General features: G+C 43.1%; 2 protein-coding genes across 10 annotated transcripts in view; both read right to left on the reverse strand.

Moving 5' to 3' along the window:
* Positions 1-27,696, reverse strand: part of RAD51B (RAD51 paralog B) — a 440,935-nt gene that overhangs the window by 402,735 nt on the left and 10,504 nt on the right. For all 9 annotated transcript variants that reach the window (XR_008450208.1, XM_054068926.1, XM_054068917.1 and 6 more), the window contains one exon: positions 27,526-27,695. Coding sequence is in view for 5 of the 9 variants with exons in the window: in XM_054068917.1 (XP_053924892.1) it covers positions 27,526-27,695 (170 nt within the window). In the remaining 4 variants the exon portion in view is untranslated. The remainder of the gene's footprint in view (positions 1-27,525; position 27,696) is intronic.
* TMEM229B (transmembrane protein 229B) overlaps positions 3,919-27,696 on the reverse strand; it is a 34,346-nt gene continuing 10,568 nt past the window's right edge. The window contains exons 2-3 of the mRNA XM_054068928.1: positions 27,526-27,695; positions 3,919-8,337 (exon numbers count right to left, since the gene is read on the reverse strand). Of these exons, the coding sequence (XP_053924903.1) occupies positions 7,807-8,310 (504 nt within the window). The 5' untranslated portion in view covers positions 8,311-8,337; positions 27,526-27,695 and the 3' untranslated portion in view covers positions 3,919-7,806. The remainder of the gene's footprint in view (positions 8,338-27,525; position 27,696) is intronic.

Here is a 27,696-nt window from a genome sequence, read left to right on the forward strand (position 1 = left end):
CATTTTGGTCAAGCTGTTTTATGAGCAGAACAGAGCTGTGATGTTTACTCTTACCCTAAAAGACTTCAAGAGACTTCCTTTTAAGTATTTACTGTGGTATCATAGCAGTTACTGCTCCTGCTGGGGACAGGCTCTCATCAGTGTTGCAACAAACAGACAAGTCCTGGCCTGGAGAATTTGCAACATGACTGAGATTAGAGATGGCAGGTAGGTATCAGTGGCCAACAGATGGACCAGCAGAAGAACAGAAGGATGCATAGAATCAGCACGGCAGCCTGGATGGGAAGGAGTACTTTTGGTCAATGCCTTAGCTGAGGAAAAGGAGTGGATGGGTCTGACTCAGGCTGGGTGCGCACAGCTCTCGTTGGCAATGAGGGTGCAGCCAGAGGCGAAGGCAAACCCTAGAAGAGACAGCAAAAGGTCCCCAATATGATAACTCCCATTTTTTTAAAGATGATGATGATGCAGAATAGTATTGCATTTTTGCCTTAGCTATTTATCTGATTTTAAAACCTTGTGTAAAACATGTTTGAAAAATATGTGCCTAACCCCCTCCTTTCTGAGCCAAGCACTCATCGATAAAAGGCTTTAACCCTCTGCCCCATCAAACTGAGGCCTTCCCATGTATCAAAGCATGCAGACGCACAGCTTGCAAGGTCGAGACCTGTCAACGCAGATCTTAACCTCCTTCATGTGTATGCGGAGCTTCATTTTGGATCTTCACAGGACCTCATATGCGCAAGAAAGTGGCAGTGAGTGCACTGGCCCAGATTGCTGTTGGCAGAGAAGCAGGTGACGGCTCTTCTTTGTCAGCAGAAGTTACGATGCAGTCAATGGTGCAGCGTGGAGGCCATCAGCTATGTTTATGCATCTAAACACACTCATTATGTGCATATGCACTTATACAAAGGATCAGTTGAAATTATGTATTTTCCCACATATATTGAAACTCAGTGAAGCTTTTTTGCTGAATTTAGCCCTGAAAAACCCATTATGTACTATTGTGTGGATATTATCATAAAGGCACTGAACAATAATTGCAAACTTGATACTAGATTTGTGCCAGAAGGTGAGTGTGTAAAATGTTTTCTGCCCTGAGCTTCCAAAGCGCTGACAACTGCAGCTGTTGCAGGCTTTAATGGAAACTACAGCTCACCACAATCAGCCCATTTGTGTGAAATTGCCAAAGGTGGGGTTGAGACAGGAGGTTTAAGGTACCTGTGACTGCAGCACAGACTGGCAGTGGAGGTAAGGCATGGAAAGGGACAGATTGCCAAAGAAGCTGATGGAGAAACAGGAGCAAAAGGAAGAGCTGTGACATCAAATGAGTGGCCCGACAACAGAAGCAGCAACATAGATAAGCTCTGCAGCAACTGCAACAACATGAGCTGATAGAGCAGATGGTCACCTCAGTTTAGCCTCTAACGTGGCTTGTTGCCCCTAGCAATATTTACCCAAAAGTACTCTACTGATGGATATGGGATTATGTAGCAAACAGAGGGAAATCAGTCCTAGTTTGTACCAGATAGAACTGTGCTGTCTGTCAGCTCTGACAGTCTCTTTGTGTGCTGGCTTTGACTCAGGCAGGCAGAGCAATGTGATATGTACAAAACCATTTCTAGGACAGCTTCGGATAGTAGCACTTCCCCAGTTCCCCAACTTTCTTGGAACTGTATTAAGTCACTCCTCAAATATGAAAACTTATTGAACAGGTAGAATGTTGAATTCCCTTTCCCAGGTCTCGAAAGGCCTTCTGGGAGCTGTCAGGACATTTCCATCAGCTCCTGATCAGTGCTATTTGGGGTTAATCCTGACCTACTTCAAGGCCTGAACTGAGAATTATTTAACTAGTTCGTGAAAAGCACTTAGAGATCCTTTAGTGAAAAGCAAAAAGGAAAGTCAAATACTGTTAGTCTTATACCCAAAATATCAGGAAAAGAACCACACTGAAGTAGCAATACAGATAACCACCAAGGAGAGAGAAATTCTGCATTGGAAAGTGTCCCATGTTTGAAAGGCCAGAGATCTACAAACGCTGTGTGTATCTCAACTCATATATTTAATAAATACTGTCTGAACTGCATACGTTTACTTATCTTTATTAAAGAGAAAATTGCTTGTATTTCTTTCTATTTCTTCTTAATTATAGCATCAAAGCAGGACAGCATGCCACACAACAGTATAAACAAACAGCATCACCAGATACTTAAAGGTCTTTAGCTCCTAAATTGACTAAAGCATAAATACAAACTGACGTCAAGCATTTGGGATTAACATTTAAAAATCGCTATCTTCTGAAGCACTAATGAAGGCTATTCACGTCAGAAAATCCAGTGGCTACAAAAGAAGGAGAGAGCAGCCCAGACTCCAGAGTAAAGAGACAAGGAAATGGATTGCTTCTCTCAGAATAAAAAAACCCACCAGTTTGCTTTAGACCCGAGAGAGTCCCAAACACATAGAACATATAAGAGCTGCTTCCAACCTATCCGGCTCTTGAAGATTTGGGAATGTAGAAGTCACCACCAGTCCTCACTCTGCCACCATTACCAGCAGTGCTTATATCACCCCCTCTACTCATCACAGTCCTTATGTGGTGGACGCTTGTCCTGGCTGCACACTGGAGCTGCACAGCACACCACGTGCAGGGCAGTCTGCAGTTGTGTGATGCTAGTTGCAGCTGCTCCAAGGCTGTGACAAGTCACTGTCCACATTTGGGCTCTAGGAGTTCAGTTAAATAGCTGAAACTTTAAATAAGAGGCTCTCAAGTAAGATCATAAGCAACGATGAAGCTTATATGGGATCTCAGTCTTTTTCCCTCTTAAGTAGGACAAAATTTCCACTGGAACCCTTGGAATTAAGAGTATATTTTATAAGGCAAAATGCGTTCCTGAGTAGGTGTTTGTACTAATTCAGGTGCTAAAGTGGCATAGCCACATGGCAGCATGCTCTGAGCTAAGGTATTCTGCTTCTCTGCATGATTAACTTAGCAGGATGGAGCACAGCACTGTATGGCTTTTAGTACCTATACTGGCTTAATGAGCACTAGCTTGAGTATCTCTAGATGATGTATTTTTCCACAAAGATGTAAGTTGAGAATCTCCTACAGAAAAGAAGGACTAGATACATTGAAGATCCCTTCTAGGTCAGGGTATGTTCAGGAAATCATATACTTGGGGGCAAGCAGACCACTTTCGCATTGCTGCAATTAGTAAAAATCTCAGTGGGGAAGCCCAGCTTTGTATTTGAAGTGATGCCTTTGGACACAACCTAACCAGTGCATCCTCAGCCTCTCTTTGGGAGTTCTGTCAAGACAGCACCTCTTCCATTGGCATCTGTGCTAGGCTCCCTAGGGGTCAAAAGCAGAGCAGGTACTCGGGGCACCACCTGCTTCTGTAACTTCCCTCTTGTTCACAAAGCACTGAACCAACTGGCCAAACTCTTGATGGAGCAAACCCTTGCCATCCTAGAAGAAATAAGCCATTTCATGTGGTACAAACTGACCATTGTGCCTGTGGATAACTTGAAGCCCAGACCCTTATAGCTCTTAAGGCTCCCCTGCCCAAGTACAACCAACCTCCATTAAAAGCTTTGAGTAGCCCCAAGAACCCAGGGGAACAGCAGCAGAGCTTGCTCCATTCCCTGGGGCCGGAGGTGGGAGGAAGGGAAGATCCCTTCCCAAAGGCCTGGCTCAAGACACTCCTCGGGCAGTAAGGGAAGGGGTGCAAGTGGAAGTCATTTGCAAACAAGAAAAACGCTCCTGAGGCCTCACCAGCTCTGTGACCCCACCTGGTCATTAGGTGCCAAAGCATCTCAGCAAGGGGATGCACAGAGGGAGATTTCCTTCTACAACAGGGGATGGATTGCAGAGGGATTTGGTAGCTGCTGATGTGCAGGGAGGAAGGGGAAGAGGTTGGTTTCCTTCTCAGATGTTTCAGCTGCTGTTTGCAGGCAGAACTGAAGTAAAGAACTCAAGTCTGCGATCCTCCCCCTTGAATACAGGGCACGTAGCAAATACCCAGGGCTCAGGATAAACAAAAATAGAAAAACGTTTGGTTTCAGTTCACATCTTAGTGGTGGCTGATGTTTTATTCATAGTATAGAAAGGGAAGAAGTTCCCATGAACAAAGAAGTCCCCTTTCTCTCTGTGCAGGTTTCAGAAAACCGGTCAGCAGCAGAGCAGTGCTACTAATCTCAGGAAGAATTCAGTCACCCGCTTCCTAATTCTCATAGCAGTTAGAGCTCTACAGTCTGTTTTTACCTTTTATAGTCACAAGACTAATCAAGCAAAATCTTGACTGTGTTATTCTGCTTTGATTACAAAATGCACTCAGACCAAAGGCACATTAGTACCTGGTACACATGTACACATTTCTCTCAGTTACAACAACAAAGACCAAAAGGCAGCCTGGTAAATCAACCATTTCCCTCTGGCAAGATCTCTGGAGTACGAACAGAGGTCACACATGAACTGTCTCTTATGCACAAGGCACCAGACTCTGTATTTTATCCTGTACTTTGCGATCCTTTAGGGTGGGCCATACAAGAGATATGCAAGAGAAGGGAGGCAAAACTGGAACTTTGGGGTAGTTGGGGTCCATATCCCACCACCCACCATCCCCTGGAAAAGGAAAGCAGCAATGGGCCATTCTGTCCTTGCTGCAGTTAGGACAAAGGAGATAAATCACAAGAGGTTTTTTTTTATTGCTGGTGAACTCAAAACAGGCAACTTTAATCTACTGAGGAAGATACATGTACAAACAAACGTTAGGCCTTGTGCGTTTTTTTTTTCTTCTTAATGTAAATGTCTCTTACAGCTTCAGTCCAGCTCCCGAGTTCCTGCTGAGCTGCCACTGAGATCCCGGTAGTGTGCTCTGGGCACTTCTGTAAGATGTTATAAGAAGCATCACATGTATTAAAAAGGGAGATTTTGCAGAAAAGACGAAGCTCTGACTGTAGCCATGTTGCTCAGAAAGCAGAAGTCTGGCTAATACTGCTGCATTAGGTACATGGTATTACGTATAATTACTTTAATCGATTTAGGAATTTGCCAGGTCTCTTTCTGTTTCTGGTGTGCAAGCTGCAAGTAAAGTGCACTTCTGGGTGTAAATTACCACTCTATGAGGATGCAATAGCTGTGTGGTACACATCAGACATCACTGGAAAGCAGACAATAGCCGTTACAATAACACAGGCAATAAGGATAATGGAATTAGATGCTTAGATACTGCTGGGAAACCCCTCTATAGCTTGAGCATCCAAATATGACATCACTGAGCAAAACCAACATCACTTAGTGGGAAGCTTCTAAAGGTCAAGACACGTGACTCTGATTGTGCACTGTAGGTTAGCTCTGTAAACAGCCACTCTTTCCCCCAGTCCCAGCTGCAGCTAGAAGTTACCAAACCACATTGTTAATGACTTTTAATCTTTTTATAGTTTTGTAACAGCAAAGGAGAAAGCAAGGATCCTAAGGATTTTTCTCTGAAGCAGAGGTTTCAGATGATGCAGTGGGGTGGTGTAGGAGGCAGCACGACACCATGCTTTAGCTATGCTTTGAGAGGACAACTCAGCTTCAGACACAGCATTTAATGTCCCTGACAGAACCAGGGCCAAAACGGGGAGAGCCCAACTCTCACCTGCACCTTGCAATTCTTGTTCTGGCCCAGCAGAGCTCATCTACATTATGCCATATCGAAATCTCATCTCTTTTTTTCCCCCCCACCCCCATGTAGTCTCAGGTGACTATTTTGCCTGGGTCTACACGCCATCAAAGCTGATAAACTACGCACTGTTCCTGATTTCATAATACTGCCATCACAGCATGGGAAAAAAAAATCTGTTCAGTGTTTGTTCTTTTAATTTAATGAACTATAAAAAGGGAACTCTAAATACCCACCTAAGTATTCTGGGTGCGTTAGGAGACATTGCATCTCCCATGGCAACTTTGATTAACTCCTTGCCGTCAGCATTTTCCTGTGTCCACTGCCAGCAACAGATGCCATGTGAGAAGGAAGAGGGGGTAATGAAATAATTGCACTCAGCGTGAAAAGGATTAACACTCCTCACGGGGCCAGGAGTGCTTTTCCCCTCAGGAATGGATGCCTCAGGGCAAGGATCAGGTTCACAGATGAGCACTCCCTACCAGAGACAGGGAACTCACACAGAAATAGCTTGGCCATTTCCAAAACAAGATTGGAATCCACCAACCACACACACACATTTGCATTTCAAGCCAAAATGATCTCTGGTGCAGCTCTGTTGACTATGGTGGAAAAACACCTAGACCTAAAACACTTAAAATTAATCTGGCACTAGAGGGCAACTACAGCAAAGCTCCTCCTTAAACCAGTTAGGACTGAAATACATCTGACAGCTGGAAGCTCCATGGCTGTAGCTAACTTCAAAAGCCAAGACTTGCCAGAGCAAATTATGAACCTGTGGCTGCCACTATCAAGCATTTTCCCTGCACTACAACCACTCTTTACTTCGCAAATGCCCCTAACAGGTTAAATTTCAAACTGTCTCTAGCACAGGCAGTTCTACAATGCACTTCCTCCTGCTCCATCTCTTTTCTGCTGCTCTCGCATCCTCACTCAGGCAACTCAGGCAGAGCATGAAGTGCTCTGTAGAGAGGAATTTTTTTCTTTTTTTTTTTTTTTATGTCTCTAATTCTTGTCATGACAATATGGTTGTGTTTTTTTAAAGGAGAATTTGGGAAGAAAAGCAAATCCTCTTGATATACTGAGAACACTAGGCAGACCTGACCCAGTGCTGAAGGTGCCAGAGGATTCAATCTTGGATAACACATTACCCACATGAAGGTTTTGACCTTCAAAATACAACGGGGTCGCAGCCAGACTAAGTGATCAACATCACCAGAAACAGAAAAATCCCTGGGAAGGAAAGCATAATACCTTCGTGGCCTGTACAGTCTCTACAAGGTTTGCACAACAGAGATAGGAGCTGGAATCTGCAGCAGATCCTCAGGCAAGGTCTGCTTTAGGGGGATAGAGGAGACGGGAAGACTTAAGCTATTTCTTGCGCCTTTTGCCAAGATTCAGATTGCACAGATTACGGTAAAATTAATTTGGCAAAGAAGGCCTTTATTTAAAAAAAAAAAAAAAGAAAGAAAGAAGGAAAAAAAATTTCTATTAAGTATCAGGACAGATTTCAAAAAGTACAAGATCTGTATAAATTCAGCAAGATGTCCAGCACCAGATTATTTCATGGTGCAATAAAGAACCTGGGGAGAGGCCAACACGACCTCACAAGGGTAACACAATCTACCTCCCCAGCAGACGGCCAGTCTAAGGTTCTTCTCAACAGCAGATGGATTTTCCTTGTTCCTGCAGCACCTCAGGTCCCACGGGAGGTATTGGTTGCAAGCAAGCACCTGAATATTGCCTAATGGAGGAAGCCAATCACTAACTTAGCTGGCGTGTCCATGCCCATCCGCTAATTAGGTTTTTTTCTTTTTGCATGTATTTCCACCGTAGCATTTCTTTTTCTTCTTTCTCCACATAGAAGTGTAAGCAAAAGGACTGCTTTCATCTGTAATAAGTTAAAATCAGAAATGACCTAACTAATAAGTAACTGATATTGGTCCTTGGAGCCCAAAGAGTAAAATCCATAGAAAATCCATTGGTTCCATTTTATTCTGATATTTCCCATGCACATCCCCATTAGAAAAATGGGGTTTATGAACCTTATCATACAGCAAGGAGCAGTACCTCAGAGCCAGAGCTGATAGTCAGTGGTGGAGGTCTGGGCTCTCTCAGATTGCTAAGCGTGGTTCTTAGCCACTGCTCAATCAGTCTTCACGTGACCATTGGCCAAGGCCACAGGGACAGTGGGAGCCCCCGGCTCAGCAGTCTCATCAAATCGTAAGCGCAGCGTGTTTCTGATCACCAGCTGCTCCATAATGAAAGAAGCACAAAACCAAGGGATGGCATACTCCAGGGTGATCAGGCCCATGAAGTCAAAATCAAACTGGGAATAGTCCCATGGGCAGGCATTGAACTGGCGCAGGATGAGGCCAGTAGTGAATTCCCAGAGGTATGTCCAAAGTGTGTAAATGAAGCAGCGCACTAAAATGTGGCACTTGTCTTTGAGATATAGATACATCTTCTCCACAATGAGGATGGAGGTGCCATAGATGAAGAGTGCCCACACACTGGTAACACCTGGAAACTTCCAGTTAAAGTTGACCACAAACTCCCAGGCAGCTGTGAACATCACCTCACAGAAATAGCCGTGAATGGCGTAGAGGTACCATCGGGAGAAAGCGGTCAGAGGTTCTGCTGCAGCCATTCTTCTGCACACACCCCAGCAGGCACTCTGAAATGAAGACAGAGAGAGAGAGAGACACAGAGAGAGAGAGACAGCGAGGAGTCAATTAGAGTGTCACAAGTCCTTATCTCTCAGATGGCAACACACACTAACTCATAACATCCACAAAGGACAAATCTGAGAAAGAAGCAATTTTTAACTCATCTCATTTTTACCGCAGCAAATTTTAAGTCCTGGGGAAAGGTGGCACCTTACCGGGCTCTAAGTCTCAGAATGGCACTGGACAACATATACTGCTCTTCCAGAGAAGCAGGATGAAGCCAGCATTGCATTGGTTATAAGGAGGTGCTGATAGGTACAGGGGCTTTGCCAGAGATGAGGCTGCCAAAGAAATTACTAGTTAAAAGTCAGAAAAATACATTCATCTCACAAGGAGCACACACCACTTTTCAAGAAATTGTACTGTCCCCTACCTTTCTAATATGGAAACTCACCTGCAGTCTCTCTACCCAAACCATTTACTGTGGTGAAAAACTGAGCTTCGATTGGAACAACAGAAAGGGACCCAGAGGATAAAGTTCCAGAGGTTTTACACTTTCAGAGACCACACCTCGCACCCAGTATTTAGCTGAACTGTTAATTTTTCTGTTAAAGAACTCATGCATTGTATGGCTAGGATTTGGAAAATAATTTTCTTATGCCATCGGACTGCCTGATTCCAAGTCAGAAAGCACAAGAAAGCCGTTGAAATCCACTCAGACTTGACTTCAGGACAGCAAAACACAAAGGAGGAGAATAAAAACGAACAGCTGAGCATAGAGAGGTGGTTAGCCATGATAAATAGGAAAGGAGAACAAACTCTAATTGTCTCTACAGGAAGAAACTTGGTGAAGAGGTTTTAAAAGGGCACAATTTGCTTATCACTGAACTGTATCAGCACTCTTAGTTTCTACACTTTTTGTAGAGCTTTACAAGGTCCTAAGCATTGTTCTGCCATGCTACAGTCGCTGCCCCAAGCTGATTTTAAGCATAATTTTACTTCACAGATTCGTTCCACGGGGTGAATTTGATCTCTTTCATTCTTCAAAACTTACTTACAAAGAGTAAAGGAAAGCAGTAAGAAGGAAATGGACCTCAGGTATCATTTGTCAGAGTGGGGATATAAGGCTGCGGCAGGGAAGGAAAGGTTTTTTATATACAAGGAGATATATCAAAAGATGCAGAGGCCTTAGAAGTCATACCTCTTGCTGAGTAAGACACTAAGGAAATATAGAATGTCATTGTCCAGGGAAGAAAGTTACTGCAAAGTTTTTACTAAGCTGTCAATGGATTGTTTGGTTTTCCTCTCTTTTAAATAAGCCCTTCTAAGCTTTTCCACTTGTGGTCCTTAGTCCACTTCCTCTACAGCTTCACATTAAATGTATTTGAACTGTTAGCTGGGAAAATTCACAGGATGCAGTACCACCTGTAAGGGTTTTGTGTAATTTTGGAATTCTCTTCACAAAGTTGGATCAAATGCACAGAAGGTCCTTCCCTCTCGGTCACTCCCTCCTCATTCCAAGGATCCCCTCACCAATTATTTACACTGCCCTGCACCTGCCCACCAAAGCCAAAGACTCACACAAATATATTCAACAAGCCACGTCCTGGTTTATCCCACACTATTTCCTCTGTGCGAGGAAGATTTCTTTCCTGGTTCTGTACCACATACTCAATAATTATCTATTTATTCTCTCTTTCTTTATTACACTTTGCAAAATATCTAGTCATTACATTGGAAGTTTAATAACTAAACAGCCCAGTCCTGGTGTAGGACAACGTCTACAATACAAGTTAACCTACTGCAAAGACCACTGGTGACATCTTTTGAATCCTGAGCCTTTCAACACAACTGCAAAGAGATAAGCATCAAGGCACTGACACTGTCTCAGTATTCACTTTCTACTGTCATGTCCCCAGGCAGCCCAGCCTTCATAGGAACTTCCTTTCTTATGATGTGCTTGAAGTCATGGGCTGCCTACTGATTAAGAGCATCCCAAGACAGGGCAGATGCTGAACTGTCATAGCTCAAACATAAACTAGTTTCACTGTGCTAGACACTAAGCAAATCCATAAATCAAAGCTCCTCCTGCAAAACATTTCTTTCAAAATAAAACAAAAAACTATAGAGTAAGACAGAAGGGAATGGAGGATACCAAGGGAGATTACAGGCTCTAGTGCATCATTACACAAGTTGGGGACTGCACAATGTAATGATTACAAGTCACTTGAGCATTTACAAAACAATTAAAGTTGCAGCTGTTCCCAAGCATCTTATTTCCCAGCCATACCAATCTGTCTGGTGCCTGGTAGGCAATACAGCACAAGGTCTCAAGAGGGAAATGAAGCAGAAAACGGTTGTTTTATTGGGCAGGAATTCATAGTAAAGGGATCAAGCTGAAAAGTAGTTGCAGGACATTAGTGCAAGAAGCATCCAACCAGAAGGTCAAGTCTGCATTCAGTCAGAGACATCCGAAAAGCCTCAAGTAGATAACTGAATTTGGTGATTCAAGACTTTTTATAGAGTGACAGTAATACAGACCAAAAAGCTCTAAATGTATGATAGCTGTTCAGTCTCCTGAGGAAAACAAATGGCATTCATCACTGAAGTAACTACAGTGGGATGGGCATCAGCTTCCTGAAAAACAGAAAGCTACGCAATCGTCTCAGCTAAGAGCAAATGAGTCCTTGAGGCTGCAGGTGGATGGCCACGCTTGTACTGCGGCTGCTCACACTGTTGTTTTGTAGAAAACTGGGAGCTCCTAAATTCAAAGCTATGAAAACGCTTTCCATCATCACCAAATTATATTTCAAGCAGATAGAACAGAAATAGTTCCTCTAATACGATGTTATTAGCCTGAGCTAAGCCGGCAAAGAAATTTTCCCTGTTTCTCCAGCAGGACTTTCTTTTCCAGCTTGCTGATAAAAAAATAAAGGCAAGTCTAGGGAAACCACACGTGGGCCTCAGAGGAACATGCAGTCCTTTCCCTGACTGCACTGTGTGTGAGGATAACTGCTGACAACACAGGGGCCAAGAGACCCTCCATCTACAGTGAATAAGCACAGGCGTAACAGGAGGAAGAGCATGACAGGCTGTGTTCCCCTACAGAAATCTGGTTCAGAGGATCAGGGCAGGACTCTGGCTTAGGGCTGCAAGAAAATAATACTGTAACAACATAAAGGTTATACTTTTGTATTTTAGAATATCAATTCTGAAATAGATATTAATCATCCCCTAGGTTGAGGCAAGATACGGATAAAGCTTACACTTAGGCAAAGTAAGGAGAAAAACTGCCCAGCTTCATGTGTGCAAGGCCCTTCTGCGCAAGAGGAGCACTTTCATACATTCAGTTCTGCAGGTGATGCAGCCAGAGCAGGGAAGAGGCAAGTGATTGGAAAATGGGTTGATGGGAGACCAAGAAATGATGGCAGATTTGTCACACACAAGCACTACAGGGGAGACATCAGTGCATGTCATAGTCATGCCTGATGAAGTTCTTGAGCACTGCCTGGTTCATTTTTTTCTCAACGCTCTCCTTTGCAGTGGATTTCTGTCTGGTTTGGTGCTACCAAGCCAAACTGTGCTTCCAAAAGCTTCTTCCAGATTATCTTTGTTCTCTCTGCTCCAGCAGAATTAGTTACACTCACAGCCTCCGGGCAGGTATAATGACACCTCATCAAGATACTCTGGATTAACTCTGAACTGCTAATAAAAGAAAAACACAAACAAAACACCTCCATGAGACAATTCCCCTGATGAGTGATGGCCCGAGGCTATAAATTCTGTCAGCTACTTGATTCACCACAGATGAACTTAAAATACTGCAGGAAGTTCCTTATTCTTAGTGCCTGGCCGTTTCTGCCAGATAAAAAATTAGGGCACAACTAAAAGTACAGTAGATACAAGGATGTATTGATGAAAATTGACGTGCATTTTTGGGCAATACCTTTTTCAATGTAATTCTTTCTGTCGTATTTTGCATTTTCCCTGTGAGTAAACACCAAATAAGCATGCCTTTGCAACCATGGATGACATTCAACGACTGTACTGCAAACATGGCTTCAACATTTTCATGGAAATCTCACACAAACCATTACGGATAAAGTTTTACAGAACATTGGTGCCAGATTTGGCCCCAAGACATTAGTTCATCAGTGCTTAAAGATTTATGCAGTAAAGTCTTAGCAGTACTTATGTGCTGAAGTCATAACTCTGAGGAGAGATTTATCCTTCAAGTGAACTGAGAGCCTCAATTAACTGTGGCTCAGAAAATAGAATTTTGACTGTACTCAAGTGTGGAATATTTCCAGCAGATCGATTAATCAAGCCCTGCAATGAAGCTAAAAGCATGCCACAGACAGATGTCTCCAAATACAGATTTAATGTCCATTCCTTACTCTTAGCACTTTCAGGATGGATCTGGAGCCCTGGGAGTTTGTTCAGTTCTGAATGTATTAATTATCTGCTTTTCTTCATTTTTGTTCCTTCTTTCTCTGGACTCTACCTCCATCGGGACAGACATTATCTCCGTTCCTCTGAGTTCTACCCACATCACCGTGTATTGTGAGTAGAAAAGCATAGTCCATTTTCAGTCCAAATTTTCCCCTCATTTTCATCTCTAGCTCCTTTCCCTAGAAGGTGCATCACTTCTCTGCCACTCCTCATTCCCTTGCCTCCTTCACTCTGTACCTGCTCGGAGCCTCTGATCCCTGCCTATCTTTCAAATCTGTTCCAAAGAGAACTGGGATACAGTAAAAAAGAATGACGACAAAAGGAGATTAAACGAATCCAATCACCAGACTAAAGCCAAAGGGATGGGGAAGTGTAGTTCTTATCAGTAATGCCTGGGAAGGGGGAGGCTGCCCAGAAGGCATCCTTTCACAATGGGAAGAAGAGAGGTAAAGTTTTGTTGGGAGGAAGAGTAGAAGGGGGGGGATTTTCAGAGAACAAAGAGAAAACATGAAGATGTCAGTTTAAAGAATAGTTTTCTGACTAACATGATTTCAGGGATGTCAGTAGAAGCAGAAAGTTAAATTCCCATGCCCTGCCTCAGGCATAGCATCATGTTACTGAAACATACCTTAGACCAGTGACCATTCCAAACTGAGAACAAACTAAGGCAGCAGCTGTTTACTTACTGACCAAGAGGGATGCTTCCTGTGTTCCTGACAGAAGTTAAGACCCCCTCAAGAGTCAAGCAAGCAGCAGACTTGCAAAACAAATGTGTGAAAAATAGTCAACTGAGTCGAAACTCAGCATCTAGAAGTATTATCCCTGAACCTCCCCAGCACCTCTCTCAGTAAGGTCATGTCCTTCTCCAGGACTATTGCTAGAAGTCTCCTGTGCCTTACCTGCTGCCCTTCCCTGTTTGGAAAAGCTGCCCTCACCAAGTCCCCAGCATTTGCTGACATGATAGGTCTCAAACAAGCAAGTAGAGGCTTTGAAGCCCAGATTCCGCCATAGGAGCAACGCAAAACTTACCACTAGAACTGTGGAGGAGGGGGCCAGCAATATGGAAGGCCTACTCTCAAGGAGATGGCAAAGGGGGGGCGGGGAGTGAGGGAAGATCAATCTGCCCTGAGAATCTGTATCAGCTCTCCTCCAGTTTTGGGTGTTCAGTTGCTGGATTCACCATCATCTTAACCTGGACACTAAGTCCAGGCTGACTTTATTCTCTGCAGTGAGAGCAGAACTGAGTTCCTAGAACCAATTTTTCAAAAGCTGCTGCAAGTTTACAGCCTTCAGGCCTAGGTCTGAGCACTCACTGTTCCCTGATGGGCAACTGCCTGACTCTTAAGCTCCTACAGGCTGGGACCCTTCATTTCAGACCATGCATTCGAGTACAGTGGTGATGAAAATTCATAGCTATTTTCAAAATCTCAAGCTTAACATCTTGTATTAGCTGACTGAAGCAATCTGACATCTAAAGAGACGAACGCACATGATGGCTTACCAGGAAAAAGTAACCCAAAAGAGAGTGATGAATGGAGAAAGAAAATTTATTCTGAGAACATGCTGAAAGTTTACATGATTTTGCCATAGCAAATATCCTTTCCACTGTCACTAAAGAGCAAATAGATGTAAAGAAGAGATAACATTAAAGTCAAGACATTGTGTCACCTATCTTACATAGTTTCTTAAAGCTCTTTGGAAATTCAAACGGTTCCTTTCTTGAAAAGGGTTCTTTTTCTTCTTAGCAAATGTCACCATCTTCTTTCCAAAGCAAAATGAAAAGCAAATACACCAGTCCACTCCAACTCTACAATAATAAATTATTCTGTACAACTTGAATCCCTGGAGGTGTTCAAGGTCAGGTTGGATGGGGCCTTGGGCAGCCTGATCTACTGGGAGGTGTCCCTGCCCATTGCAGGGGTTGGGTGTGTGGAATTACCTCGAGGATCTTTAAGGTCCCTTCCAACTCATTCTATGATTCTATGAACTCACAGAGTATCATTAACAAAAAAATATGAAATATGCTTAGCCCAGCTCTTCTGAACAATTGGCAGTAACAAGCCCGAATCAGCAGGCAATGGAGAAAGGCCAGGTTTGGCAAAAAAATTGACAAAAAATCTCAACGTATTTCACAATGAAAATTGATCCTGGCAGAGAAGAATATGATGATTAAGGCAGTGAAATAAGAGTATCTAAAATCCTAGCCTGCTAATACCCCAACACAATCCAAGTCACTTAAATCTGTGAAGAACAGCAGTTTGTGTAAAAAGACAAAAAAAATAGAACTGTTGACAGATCCAAGGCAGTGTCTACTGGTTTGCTGCAGGTAAAGCTCAAAGCAGCATTTCAGAAAGTTATCTGCTTCTTTTACTGGAAATTCTTGTTGCATATATAGCTCTGTAAAGAACTATTTCCCTCTCCTTGTATTACTTTTCACCAGCGTGTAAGCTTTTATAAACCCTCGGCATTCAACTAATAGTAGGCAACTGGATAGTGTAAACACCTGCAGCCTCTCTTCATCTAGGAGGAAAAGAACTGCTGCAGACCATAAAGAAACCTAGCATCTTGGTCTAAGCTGAATTAGGTTTAAATCTTGCAAGCAGAAGGCACTGCATAAAGATATACGAAATAGGAGGGAGCACATTTTGAAGCACCTTCAAAAATACAGCCTGCGACTGTCATGAAAAGTTTTCTTCTCTTTCCCCTTTTGGAAGTTTCTTGATGGCAATTCTACAGAAAATAATTCTTCCTTCTCAATGTATTTTTTCCTTCCTAACATTAAACTACTGCCGAGATGTGAAAGAACCAGGTCTCCAAGCGCTATCTGCTATTTGCCAGGGTGTGATTCCTCAAGTCTTCTGCTAACATCCCTAGAGGAGAACACTTGAGCAGTCTTAGATTATTCTTTTTCACCAAAGAAATCCTTGTGGAGCCTCCAAAATGGTGGCTACCACATCAACTTAATTTGAAGTTCACACAGGTCCTCAGAAGCAGAAAAATCCTGGAAAGGAAGAGTGGAAGAGGATAAATCCCAGAATCCTACTGAGCATCTCACCATGTCTGACAAGATCCTCAAGTAGGCAACCACGCCTACAGCTGGGAAAGGCAGCTCCTCTGAGCAGTTTCCCATCACAAGCTTGCAAAGTATGTAATCAGCACTGGAAATACATTGTATGGAGAAATATATCAGTGGTGAGTTTGGTACTCTATTGTTCAGACTTATTTCAATTCAGAAAACAAACAAGCAGCCTGTAAGTCCAATCATTTAGGTAAATCTGTCTTTGTAGACCAGTGAAATTTCTCTGCCCTGAATAGTAAGTTAACAAAACCTTAGGTTTTAGGGCCTAGTGCCTAGGCAGGAGAGAAACCCCTCCACTGTGTCAGGTACTTCATTGCTACTTACATCTTTGCAAAAGAAGGTGTACATATTTAGTGCTGTTATTTCCTCAAGGTAGCAGGAATCTTAGCATTCGAGTAACAACTACAAACATACCATCTTCATTTTTTATGCACACTTGCCATTTTTCTCTTTCATACACCTGAAACGTCAGCTCCACCATAAACCTCCAATGTTTAACAGTTTATGACTCTCCTCAAATGAGAGTCATTCATCTGATTACATGCTGGGTGTCTCAAAAAAGCAGCACCAGAGCTTTCCCACAACAAAACACAACTGAAACTCTCAGCCTTCCGAAAGGTGGTAAGCTGAACATTCACGAGCTCTTTTAAATGAAGCAGTAACTCAGCTTTTGTGCCCCATGCAAAACTGGTGTCTTATCTCTTCAGACATCAATTTGTTAACTCAGCATTGGTCTGTAAGCTTGTACTGCTGCATCCTACAGCTTCCTCCTTTCCAATCAGTCAAAGGTGATTGCCAGTGCCATTCCTCCAGCTGAACCACATGCTCCGAGCCACAGCTTCCCACGTTATGAGCCAGGGAGCTGGGCTGTAAGGATGCCCTGTGTCTCCTCTGAATACAGGTGATGTTACCTTGGTTTTCTTCCAACTGTTTCTGCACTTCCTACTGCCTCTCTCCCAAATTACAGAACTGGACTGTTCTCTCACTCTCGAATTTGGACTGGACCACAGATGCATCCTATAACAAAGGCAAATCAACCCACTATGCCTACATAAATTTTAATTCTATCTAGAGATGTATAGATGCATAAAGATAGACACATATGTATGTTGTCTTTATTGTTTTGCCTGGTTGCCCTCTCTTTCCCCCTGCTTGAAGGGGATGGAATTTCTTTTCCTATAATTGCTTCTTCTGACCATGTTCTTGTTAATGCTGAGATAACTGGTTATTATATAAAGACTACTATTGGATTCACTTATCACAACTCCAGAGGGCATGCTCAGTTCCAGCCTTTACACAGGCCTTCTGAAAGCAAATCCATTTAAGATTATGTCTACACCTGTCCACATTTACTTTTGTGACTGCAGCACATCCAAACGACCATGATGAACTACTGAAATACTACTGAACAGTCTCCTCAATAAAACCAGTGAACAGATTTACAGCTCCAATACAAGAAAACATTTTCAAAACTTGACTCTATTTTTTAGTCAACATAAGTGTAAGACTTGAGGTTCATTAAGAAAGGAAAGTCAGTATGTATGTGCACAGGGATGTTTTAAATGCTTCTGAATGCTTGGAGTCCATCTTTCATAGCACAGAGTAGCCCAGATCATGAAGTAAAGCAATACCACAGCTTTAGACTGCTTTGCAGATCTAGCAGCTTATGGCTGTGGTAGGTGCTGAGACCCTACTCACATTGATCCCTTTTCTTAGAATCAATGTACACATTCGGCCTTTTGAAAAATTCTAAACCATCTCTTGCGACTAGCAGCTAAGATGCATCTGCTTCAAGACTCATGCAATTTAATTGCATCATGTTAATACCACTTACTTGCTAAACACCTGAGAAAGGAATTAAGCTTCCACCTTAGAAAAGAAAATCCTTAAGAACTGCTAATTCTAATCCTAAACTCAGCAAGGAGGTAAAAATACTACCCACCTCTTCACTCCTGTCAGCTGTCAATCTGCACAGAAAACATTTTCTACCCTCATGGAGAAAGATGGCACAGTCACAAAAGGTCAAAGAACAATGATAAAAGTAGACTTGAATCCAAGTCCACACAGACAGCTGCCCCAGCAGAAGGCTGAGCAATTTTCTTGCTTGTTTCATAAAATTACTACCATATTTCTGTTGGCTCCTCTACAACTAAAGCACAGAAAGAGAGGAAAAGCTAGTAAGAATTAATTTAGCAAAAGCCTTGCAAGAAACTTACTTTGAGAACAGAAGATGGATCTAAAAGAATTACAATGGAAAGACTCTGGATTATTTACAGAATAGAGGGAAACAAAGAAGAGCGCACAAGTAACATTTTAAGTGCATCAGTAGCTGAAGCCTTGTAGGGAGCAGATGTCAGGGAAGTAAATTCATCACTGTTTCTTAATCATTAACTTAACCTCAGCAGATAATAATGAAGATCCAGATTTACACAGCTACTATAATGACAAGATAAAATTTGGAAACACTTTGCATCCTCCTTCTGGCTACAAACCCCAAGTTAACAGAATCCTTCAAGACAGCCTGGCTGGGAAATGGCCTAAAAAAGTGAGGCTGTTTTCCTGTCATTGTTGAGCTGCTGAGCAATCACTGAGAAGAGGCAGCATCCAGGTGTGGACAAGACATCTAAGTCAGAAGAGATAGGGAAGGCACATAAAAAGTCCCTCAGTGGGCAAACAGGGCAACAGACAAAAGACTTAAGAAAGTTACATCAGAGCAGTTTAGCCACATCATCTTACTGCACCAGTACATGTAGAATCAGTGCAGCTGGAACGAAGAACTGGAGTTTTCATTAGTGGCAAAATTAACCTGGCAGTACAGATCTATGCTTAGCTTAAGAGAGATGTGCTCTCGGTGAGCCTCGCTTGGAAGCTGAGTTCCCGGAATACAGAAGAATGGGGAGAAGAAGAGGAAGATGGTGGGATTTGGTCCAAAAGGCTGCTCTGGGATGAAAAATAGTCTTGAGAGCACTGGGAGAAAAATTAAGATTATGATTCTTGACTGAATACTCTGTCAGACGGCTGACAAAACACCAAAAATAAAAGGTGCCAAGGTAAAAGACTGGTAGAGGAGCAGTCTAGGTTTGTCTCAGATGACTTTGCTTAGAAGGCTACATTAGTAACGGCTTCTCTTGTTATAAGAGAATTTTAGCTTTACTAAACGTAAACTGCTCTGCAGGCAGGAGTTCACTGTGCTTCTCTAGTTCAGCACTCCCTTCTGTTCGAAGCCAAGCAGATGCTGCATGCAGAAAGAAAATGACTGAATACAGCTAGACTGTCTGCACGGGCGTGTTTTGCCCTTAAAAAAACGGAAGACAACAATTTCAGAACCAGTCTCCAGTAACCTGGCACTGTAGTAGTGGGGCATGGCTATCATTTGACTAGCATCCCGACAGCACGATCTCAGCAGCAGCAGGAACTTGCTCTTGTGTACCGTCTCCAGCAGTCTCAGCTCTGGGCTAGTAACACACATCACTGGCTGAAGGCTCCAAATGCACGCGTCTGTCTCAAACGGAAACACTGACATTGAACATCCCATCTTTCTATAGCAGAATTTTAAGACAGCTGAATTCCTTACATCTTCAGCTGTGTCAGAATACTTCACAGTAAGACACATATTCCCTTCATATTTCTATGAGGACAAGCGTCCAGGTGTCAGTAAATCAAGGTACCACAGGTCTCCATAAACATACATGGAAGGACAGCCTATGCCTCAAAGAACAAGTTACATCCTGTCCTCCTTCTTATTCACTGCTGCTGCAGAAGTAATACCTAAAAACTAGAATCCTATTTATTCTGTTTTTCAGGCTTCAAAAAGAAAATGTTCTGAAACACACACAGCTCTTGTTTTTTTCTCATATATATCCGTTTAATTCCTGATAATTGACAAAACATCCTCATAATCCAAACACAGCCACTAATAGGCCCACACCACTGGACCACTGGACCTCTCAGAAGAGAGATCAGACACCAGCTGACTTTGGATTCCTTTACTTGGCTCTGGAAGCTGCTTATTCCAGAACAGATAACTCATGTTGATGCACAACACAGAAAGCTCATGTTCTCTGTCAGAGTTTCTTCATTTACAAAAGTACAGATGTCCCTCTGGACTGTCCAGACAGTACCTTCCACCAACTCTGAATTCCCCTTACAGAAGTGTTTGCGATGGTCATATAGGGGCCTCAGGAACAAGTGGGGACACAGGTGCAAAGGAGAAGGAGTTAGTGGCACGGTGGCCTGTGACACTCTTTCCCTACTGCTGGGCTCCAGAAGCAAAATGCTCATGCCAGGAAAGATTAGCTACTATTAGTAACTTTGATCATACTACTTGGGTCAGATCAGAGACAGAAACGTGATACTCAACATCAAACACCTTCAAGCCCAAATTTGGCCTAAATACCTAAAACTTATTGCCCCTCTCCACCTGTCTGCAATATGAGCTGACCCAGCAAAACATATTACCTCACCTTAGAAAATCATACTGCACGTGAGCTTTGAAGAGAATGGAATACCAAGCTGAACATGCTTCACCTAGTTCCCACAAGAGGCTTAATTATGAAGTCTCATGGCAGCCTAGTGACCAAATCCTATGAAACACAGGACACACTCAGCTGCAACACTGAAGGAGATGCCATCTACCAGCCTATTTGCTATAGAGCCATTTACATCAGCTGGGCATACATAAGAGGAAGTGGCAAAACCATGATTTCCCATTCATGAAATTCAGTTCGTTCTTAACACCTCCCATAATTGGTTTCTGCTTCTGTCAAGTATCAAACCTCCACTAATTTCTGTCAACTTGTCAGAGGAAGCTTATTGCACTCTGCACCTGGTTAGACAGACTCAGTTTCCCCACGGGGCCTGGTTAGCACAACCAGAAAAGCAAACATCATGGCTGCACCATCCCCAGCAGCATGGATGCAAGCCTGCCATCCTGGAGTCTCCTGCAGTGGTAGAGGCCTTTTAGTGGAAGGGCAATTCAAAGTAGCTTCTTCGCACGTAACTGTAACCTAAAACTTTACCCAGCTACCATGTAATTGTCCTTTTGTCTTTAGACAGACTGGCCTTACACTATTACTGTGACATGATACTATTCTAACAAATTAACTATTTGCCTGACACTGTTCTGCTAACTTTTGAATTTCTTATAAACATTTCACACAGAGAAGCACAAATTCATTCTGTAATTTCAGGCACTTAACAAAGGAACCCTTTGACACAAGCTTTGTCTCTGCAGGTCACATTTGTAGTTACTAGGACCTGTGAAGGTACATAGAGATGGACACATCTTACAGATAAAAAGTGGAGTTTGAGCATTCCTGATGTTAACGATTCCTGCATCTTTCCAGCACGTCCTTAGAAGTTCTTAAAGCATGTACAACACTTATTTATCCACCTCAGTGAGATATCTGAAGTTACATAGGGTAATTTCAGGTCTCATCAAACAAGGTATTTCCTTCATCTTGTTTTCCATCTGGGCAATGATAGGTATCTTATGCCTCCGGACAAAGAGCCAGATGAACAAAGATGCCAGTTCCTCATCTGAGTGTTGGGAACTGTCTTAGTGAGAACACTACAAAGAATTCTTAGAATTTAAGTAAAATGGTTTAATATTGCTCACACTTGTCGCAAAAAAAACCCAACAAAACACTAAACAAACAAACAAAAAGAAAAAAAAACACAAAACCTCTACAAAAACCCCAAATCCTAAACTCTTTTAAATTATCTGCTCAACAAACAGAATATCAGGTGACCCATAGCAAATGGAACCAGAGAGGGACCATATGCTATCTTCTCCCTGCTAACGTAAAATGCTTAAGAGCTGTCATTTTGGTGCCCGAATCATGTATCTACTATTCACAGTCCTGGAGGCACACATTCTGGTCAGCTTGTCCATTGCTTTCCACAGGTACACAAATCTGCACCATGTAAGGACTTCTATGACAATCACATGTATAAAGCCAATACACTGTTGTTAGGATGAGTAAGAATTTAAGTTCTTGCCTCCCACAACAACTAAAACAACCTAAATATGCTTCCATTATATAACTAGTTTTGATACACGCAACACCAAGCCTGCCACATTACACATATGCTAAACAGCACTATTTCCACTACTTTGCACAACAGTTCATAGCAATGCCAAGGTGTTCAAAATAGATACCCTGACATTTTCCAGGTGTGCTCTCTAGAACTTGGAGCCTATATGCACACTGCAGCTAACCAGCTTGCTTTGCTATATCTTCATTGTCTCCCAGAGTTCCCACAGCTTTAGGGATATGCAAAGTTAACTTAAATGCTACATATCCAAAATTAACTTTTAAATTAACGTGCCTCAGCCAAGGCAGTCATGCATGTGTGGAGCACAGATGCAAGTTGTTCTAGAAATGCACATCTGTTCCTGAATGAACTGGAGGGTAACTTGCTATGTCACGCTGATTATAGTTTTCTTGGGTAGTTCTTATGCCTAGGCCACTCTTCAGAGTCACCTGCCCTTGGATACTTTGACACACAGTACAACATATGAAGTTTTGCGCTATCAGTGTTGTGGATGCAGATCTTCCTTCCTTCCTTCCTTCTCCAACTGGGTGCACAGTGATTAGTATATAAGCACAGGGAGCATCTTCTGATGCCTGCAAGCAGCCCCTCATTCAGCAGCCTTCCCTCACTATCTTTCCTGGCAGAGCTAAGGTCTGTAAAGAATTCCAAGAGTCTGGGCGAAGAGCAGACTCGGGAGTTGGACTGGACATCAGTAGATGCTGCCAAAAAAATGAAGCTCTTTTGAAGAGCTGCATGAAAGCTCAGCACGCAAAAAGTAGGGAATGCTGGAGATCCACTCCAACACCTCTCATCCAGGGAGTACTAAAACTAAAATATCATATAGAATACAGTAGCTCTCTCAGAGCAATTATAAAAGGCATTGAGATTTCTACAACAAAGAGTGAAAAAAAAAAGGAGAAAAGCAAGTAGCAGCCAGGACTTGGATGAAGAAGCAAAAGGACCTTCCTAAGTCAGTGCCAAGGTGGATATACGAATGGGGCTCATGAAGTGATACGCAAACTGATACGAGTCTTGTAGTGAACTATGCTGGCCCCAAGAGAGGCATAAGGGGCCAAATAGTGCAACACACTAACACAGAACTGATGAAACCTCTGCTTTATTACCAGGTCTGCCAGGATGTGCAACATGACCTTGGATGAGTCACCCCTCCTCTCCGTGCCTCTGGCTGCCGTCTAGCTAATTAGGCCAAACTATTTGTTGTGAGGTCTGCATCTTACTACAGATTACTTTGGCAGATAGCACAATTGGTTACAGATACTGCCAAAAGCCACCAAGCAAAACTGGAATAGAGAGCAACTGTGGCCAGTCACTTGCCGAAGCACCAAACATGGAGTCAAAAAGGCTGCATGACTAGTTGGTCCTTAGCACCAGTCTCAGTTGCTCAGTCATCTGTGCTACATGGTTTCCCAAGGCTACTAAAACATTTCTTGCAGAAAGACTAAAGCTCTGTCTCTGAGCTAGATACATGCATTTGTATTTAACAGCATATTCCATAAGCTTCTCTGTACAGCACTTAAGAGTGAATAATTAAAGGAAATATTACTGCAGTTCAGCATCTCATTAGCAACCTAATTAGCCCTCTGAAAATAATTAACGTTCCTTTTTATAAAAGGAACAAATGACCTATTACATCTATCAAACAAGCAAAACAAATGCCAAAGGTAAGGGAGATTTGTTCAGGGAGACAGCAAGAGAAGCATTCAGCAGCAGCATGAGTAAAAAGGACAAATGCCTGTGACTCACCAAGATTCGACTATGCAAGTGAGCGTGCAGGACTGGTACATTCCTAACTGTCTGATGTGTGCATCCAGCATTCGCATTGAGCATCTTTGTTCCACTACCTCTATGACCCACTGATAATCTATCAACTGATAAGCCGAAAAATTCCACAGGTCACCTTATATTGCAAGTCAGATTTAAAGGCTCTCAAATTCAACCATTCAGAATCACAAACACCACTCTCCCAATGCAAAAATTCCCTAAAGGTCATAGGTCTTGACTATAAAAACACTCTCAAAACACCCACTAAAATAAGCCATGATTTAACATCACACAGAGTCCATTTCTGTGGCCCACAGGAACAACTGAGGTGATGGTTACAGACAGCATGAAGTTTCCTCTCCAACTGTCACAGGGTGGTGCTCTGATCAGTTAGCAGGCCCTGAAGGTTTCTTGATCACTGCATGTTTGAAATTAGTGTGGGTGAGCAGAGACTCACAGGCACCAGTGTTGTGGGATGTGTGTGTATGTACAGATGACAGAAAGCAGAGGATACGGGTCAATGTATCACTGCCTGGTGCAGCAAGAAATGTGGTATTATGACAGTCTGACGCACAGTTTCAGTGCAGGACAAGAGATAAAGGAGAAAAAAATCATGATGAAGCTGAGCTTCCCAACATCCCGATGCTCAGGTAACAAAGTAAACATAACGACTCATGAACATGCAATTGCATTTTCTGTGTTTAACGTATATTTACATTTCCCTGGCAGGAAAGCTGAATACTCATAGCCTTCAAGCGTGATTGCAGTGAGGGCAAAGCTCAGCTGTACTAAAGCTCCAACAGCTACATCACTATGGAAACCATAAATCCACTGCCTGCTCTGTTTGTCTACTTCTTTCGCTGATTAAAAAAAAAAAAAGGTATTCTTCCATTTTATCATCTTCTCACTTCTGTCAAGACCACAGGAAAAGCACGTTTCACCTGCTTTAGGATCAAACCTTTCTTCCCTGAGAGCCCTCTTTGTGAAACCTATCCCACCTCTCAACTCAGCTGGGTGATCTTCCCCACAGGATGATTCCACCACTTCTTTCAGTGAGGACTCTTCAAACACAGTCTGGGATTTTATCTTAGCCTCTGCAGCTCCTCTCAGCTTTTGGACTAGAACAACTCCAAAGGTAGCTCAGTCCAGGGCAAATCCAGCTAGCTAGCATAATGAACAGCTGAGAAGCGTTCTGGACACAAGCTGGGTCTTGTCTTGACTAAAATAAAATTCACTTCCTTTCCTCAAAGCTCTTTAAGAACATTTGAAGTGCTCTCAAAATGGGGAAGTGCACATTACAAGACAGCTGTAAATGCAAGGGTTAAACTTTGGCTTTAGGAAGCCCATCATTTCTACAGCAGTTGCTAGTTACAAGTAGCTTTCCCTGCACTAAAAATCTAATATTTCTCAGCAAAAGCCTAACAGCCAAGAGCAACTTTGGAAAATGCAGAAAGAAAATGGGGAAGGAATGCTCAAAGTTCTGCAATATGGCATGCATGGTGCAGCCTGGGTGTGTGACACGGCTGAAGAAGTCTTCATACCAAACAGCAGGAGGGAAAAGCAAAAAAAAAAAAGGAGTAAAAACCCCTCTGCACCCAAGCGTGTGCATTTTATGCTGAGGAACAGCTTCTGAACAAACCTTCAGCAATGCCTTCTCTCATGCTGGGCAGCTATTACCAAAACCTAGAGCAGTTCATGGAAGAATCGGAGCAGAATTTAATCTCTGAAGCTCACCAAGTCCTTAGTGCATCTCAGCTTCAACTGACAACTGACAACCACAACACAGACAAATTCCCATTAGTAAATGAGTTGAGAAAAAGTACATTTTTCACAGATGTTCCCAAACAGCCATTAAAATACACTCTACTAAAACAGACAGAAAAATCCTGCCTGTGCTCAGGGAACACTGTGGCTTCTCAGCAAACACTATGGCTTCTCAGCAAGACAGAGCAAGGAACAAATTGACATAGCATAAGTTTTCTTACAAAAAACGAAGCAATACTACACAAAAGATTAAGCCCTCCACCTCCTTTTTTGAAAAATGGGAGAGAACAGTCAGTGTTTCTGTCTCAGTCCTAACTCACTGCCCTCACCTCACCACCAGTCCCAGGCTGGCATTGCCAGATGCATCCCAGTTTCATCGGTGTTACAAGATTTTCTACCAAGAGCCCATAGGATGATCAAAGGTTACTTCTGTGTCCTCAAGGAAGACACAACAATGCACAAGCCAGTTTCAGAGAAGACAAGCTAAGTGGAGTGGTGATCACAGTCTGCAGGGTCGTGTCCCTGTGGCTTTGGAAGCAGACCTGTCTGTATCTACAGCAGACAGCATCCTGAACAGCCTGAGTGGATGGAACATAACAGGAGGCATTGGAGGAATGAATAATTCATAGTTTTGTTCTGCTGCCAATGGATCTATGTTTTCTTGTGGCCGTATGGCACTCAGTTTCTGTTTTAACAGTAATAGGAGATGTCTGTGCTTCCTTCGGTGGTTCTTGAGGGCAGGCAATAAGCAGCATTTGCTCTACTCACAGCAATAGTACCATACACCAGAGCACTTGCCAGACACAGCGTTCTTCAGAAGTACTCATGGCTGCATCATTGGCAAAATGACTGGACTCATTCCAAGGTTCAGTCCATCGCCAGCGGCCTTCCTAGGAAGTTGCGGACACTTGCTTTGTCATAACCTTGCAGCACTGGTCTGGATTTTACTGCCCAGTAGATGACACTTTTTGACCAACTGAAGTCCTGTATTCAGCTACACAATAGGCAGCCCCGGTGGAGCTTGTGGCAGCAGCTGACCCTGCTTATCTGCGCTGTTAGCACGGCCACAACTGATTCTACTGCTTTCCTTCAGTAGCTGACCAGGTCTGCTCCCCAGCCTGAGAGAGGGACAGGGGTCTATCAGAGCAAGAATACCTACAAGGGGAGGCAACAGGATGCCCTAACGTAGACTGAGGGAGGAAGGTGCGACATGAATCTAAATATTCAGAGCTAGCTCCCAGTACTGTGCGTGACCTACCCATGAAACCTTATGCACAACAGAAAAAACAATACTGTAGCCTGAACTGCTGCAAGCTGTATCAGAGCACCTATGCTTAACCTCCTGTCAAGGCACCACTCTACTGCAGACACACAGAGCACTCTGAAAATGCTGCAGAGTCAGGAGATCGTCATTCTGGTCCCACAATGTCCACCCTATCTGCCAGGGTCAATATAAAGTTCTGCTCCAGTATATAAGTAACCTTTTCAATTTGATGGCATTTTACATCCGCTCTGAGCAAGCGTAACAGACTGCCACAGATACAGCAGAGTAGCAAGATGAGCCTAAAAAGATTATCAGAGTAACACGCTGGTGAATCAGGTGCAGAGACTGCATTGCGTGTGAGGGCCAGGAATAGATTCCTCATCATCCGGCTCACACCTGTGCTTTTACCACTGGAGATAGCAACCCTCTGCTCTTTACCTACTGCTCTGGTTTAGCTCGGAGATACTGCTCCACTGTCCTGATTGTTTTAACTGCCCAGGGCTATCTGAATGTGGGGTTTTAAAGAGACAATAACATTGGAATAAGTTGGGCAATATAAATTATGAGCAATCAGAATGCTGTGACTCAAAGCAGACAGAAATTGAGGGCAATGTGCGAGAATGGTGATCTTACTTGCAACTCCAGAAAGCAACTTGCAGTTTGAACCAGTGGAAATAACTTCATGTTTTCACCATCTTTTATGCACTCTACATACTTAAATTTCAAAGGTCACATCTACAATGCAGGCAGCTCTGTATTTAGAGAGCTGCTCTGGTTTTCCAGAGTGCAGTCCCACCAGTTTTATTCTCCAGCCCTTACCTTTTCCTGGGAGGAATCCTGGAGCTCTTCCGCTTCTTGGTCAGCTCCTGATTCACAGCATCTGCAGGTCGACCAAATTGCCTCCAGCAAGTCCGAGCCGTTTCAGATGCCAGACGATTTCTGACCAGGTGTGTGCGGCCAACAGCTAATACACCAACCAGACAGCCTTCC

The sequence above is a fragment of the Cuculus canorus genome, chromosome 5 (genome assembly GCF_017976375.1).
Source record: "Cuculus canorus isolate bCucCan1 chromosome 5, bCucCan1.pri, whole genome shotgun sequence".
Classification (NCBI taxonomy): Eukaryota; Metazoa; Chordata; class Aves; order Cuculiformes; family Cuculidae; genus Cuculus; species Cuculus canorus.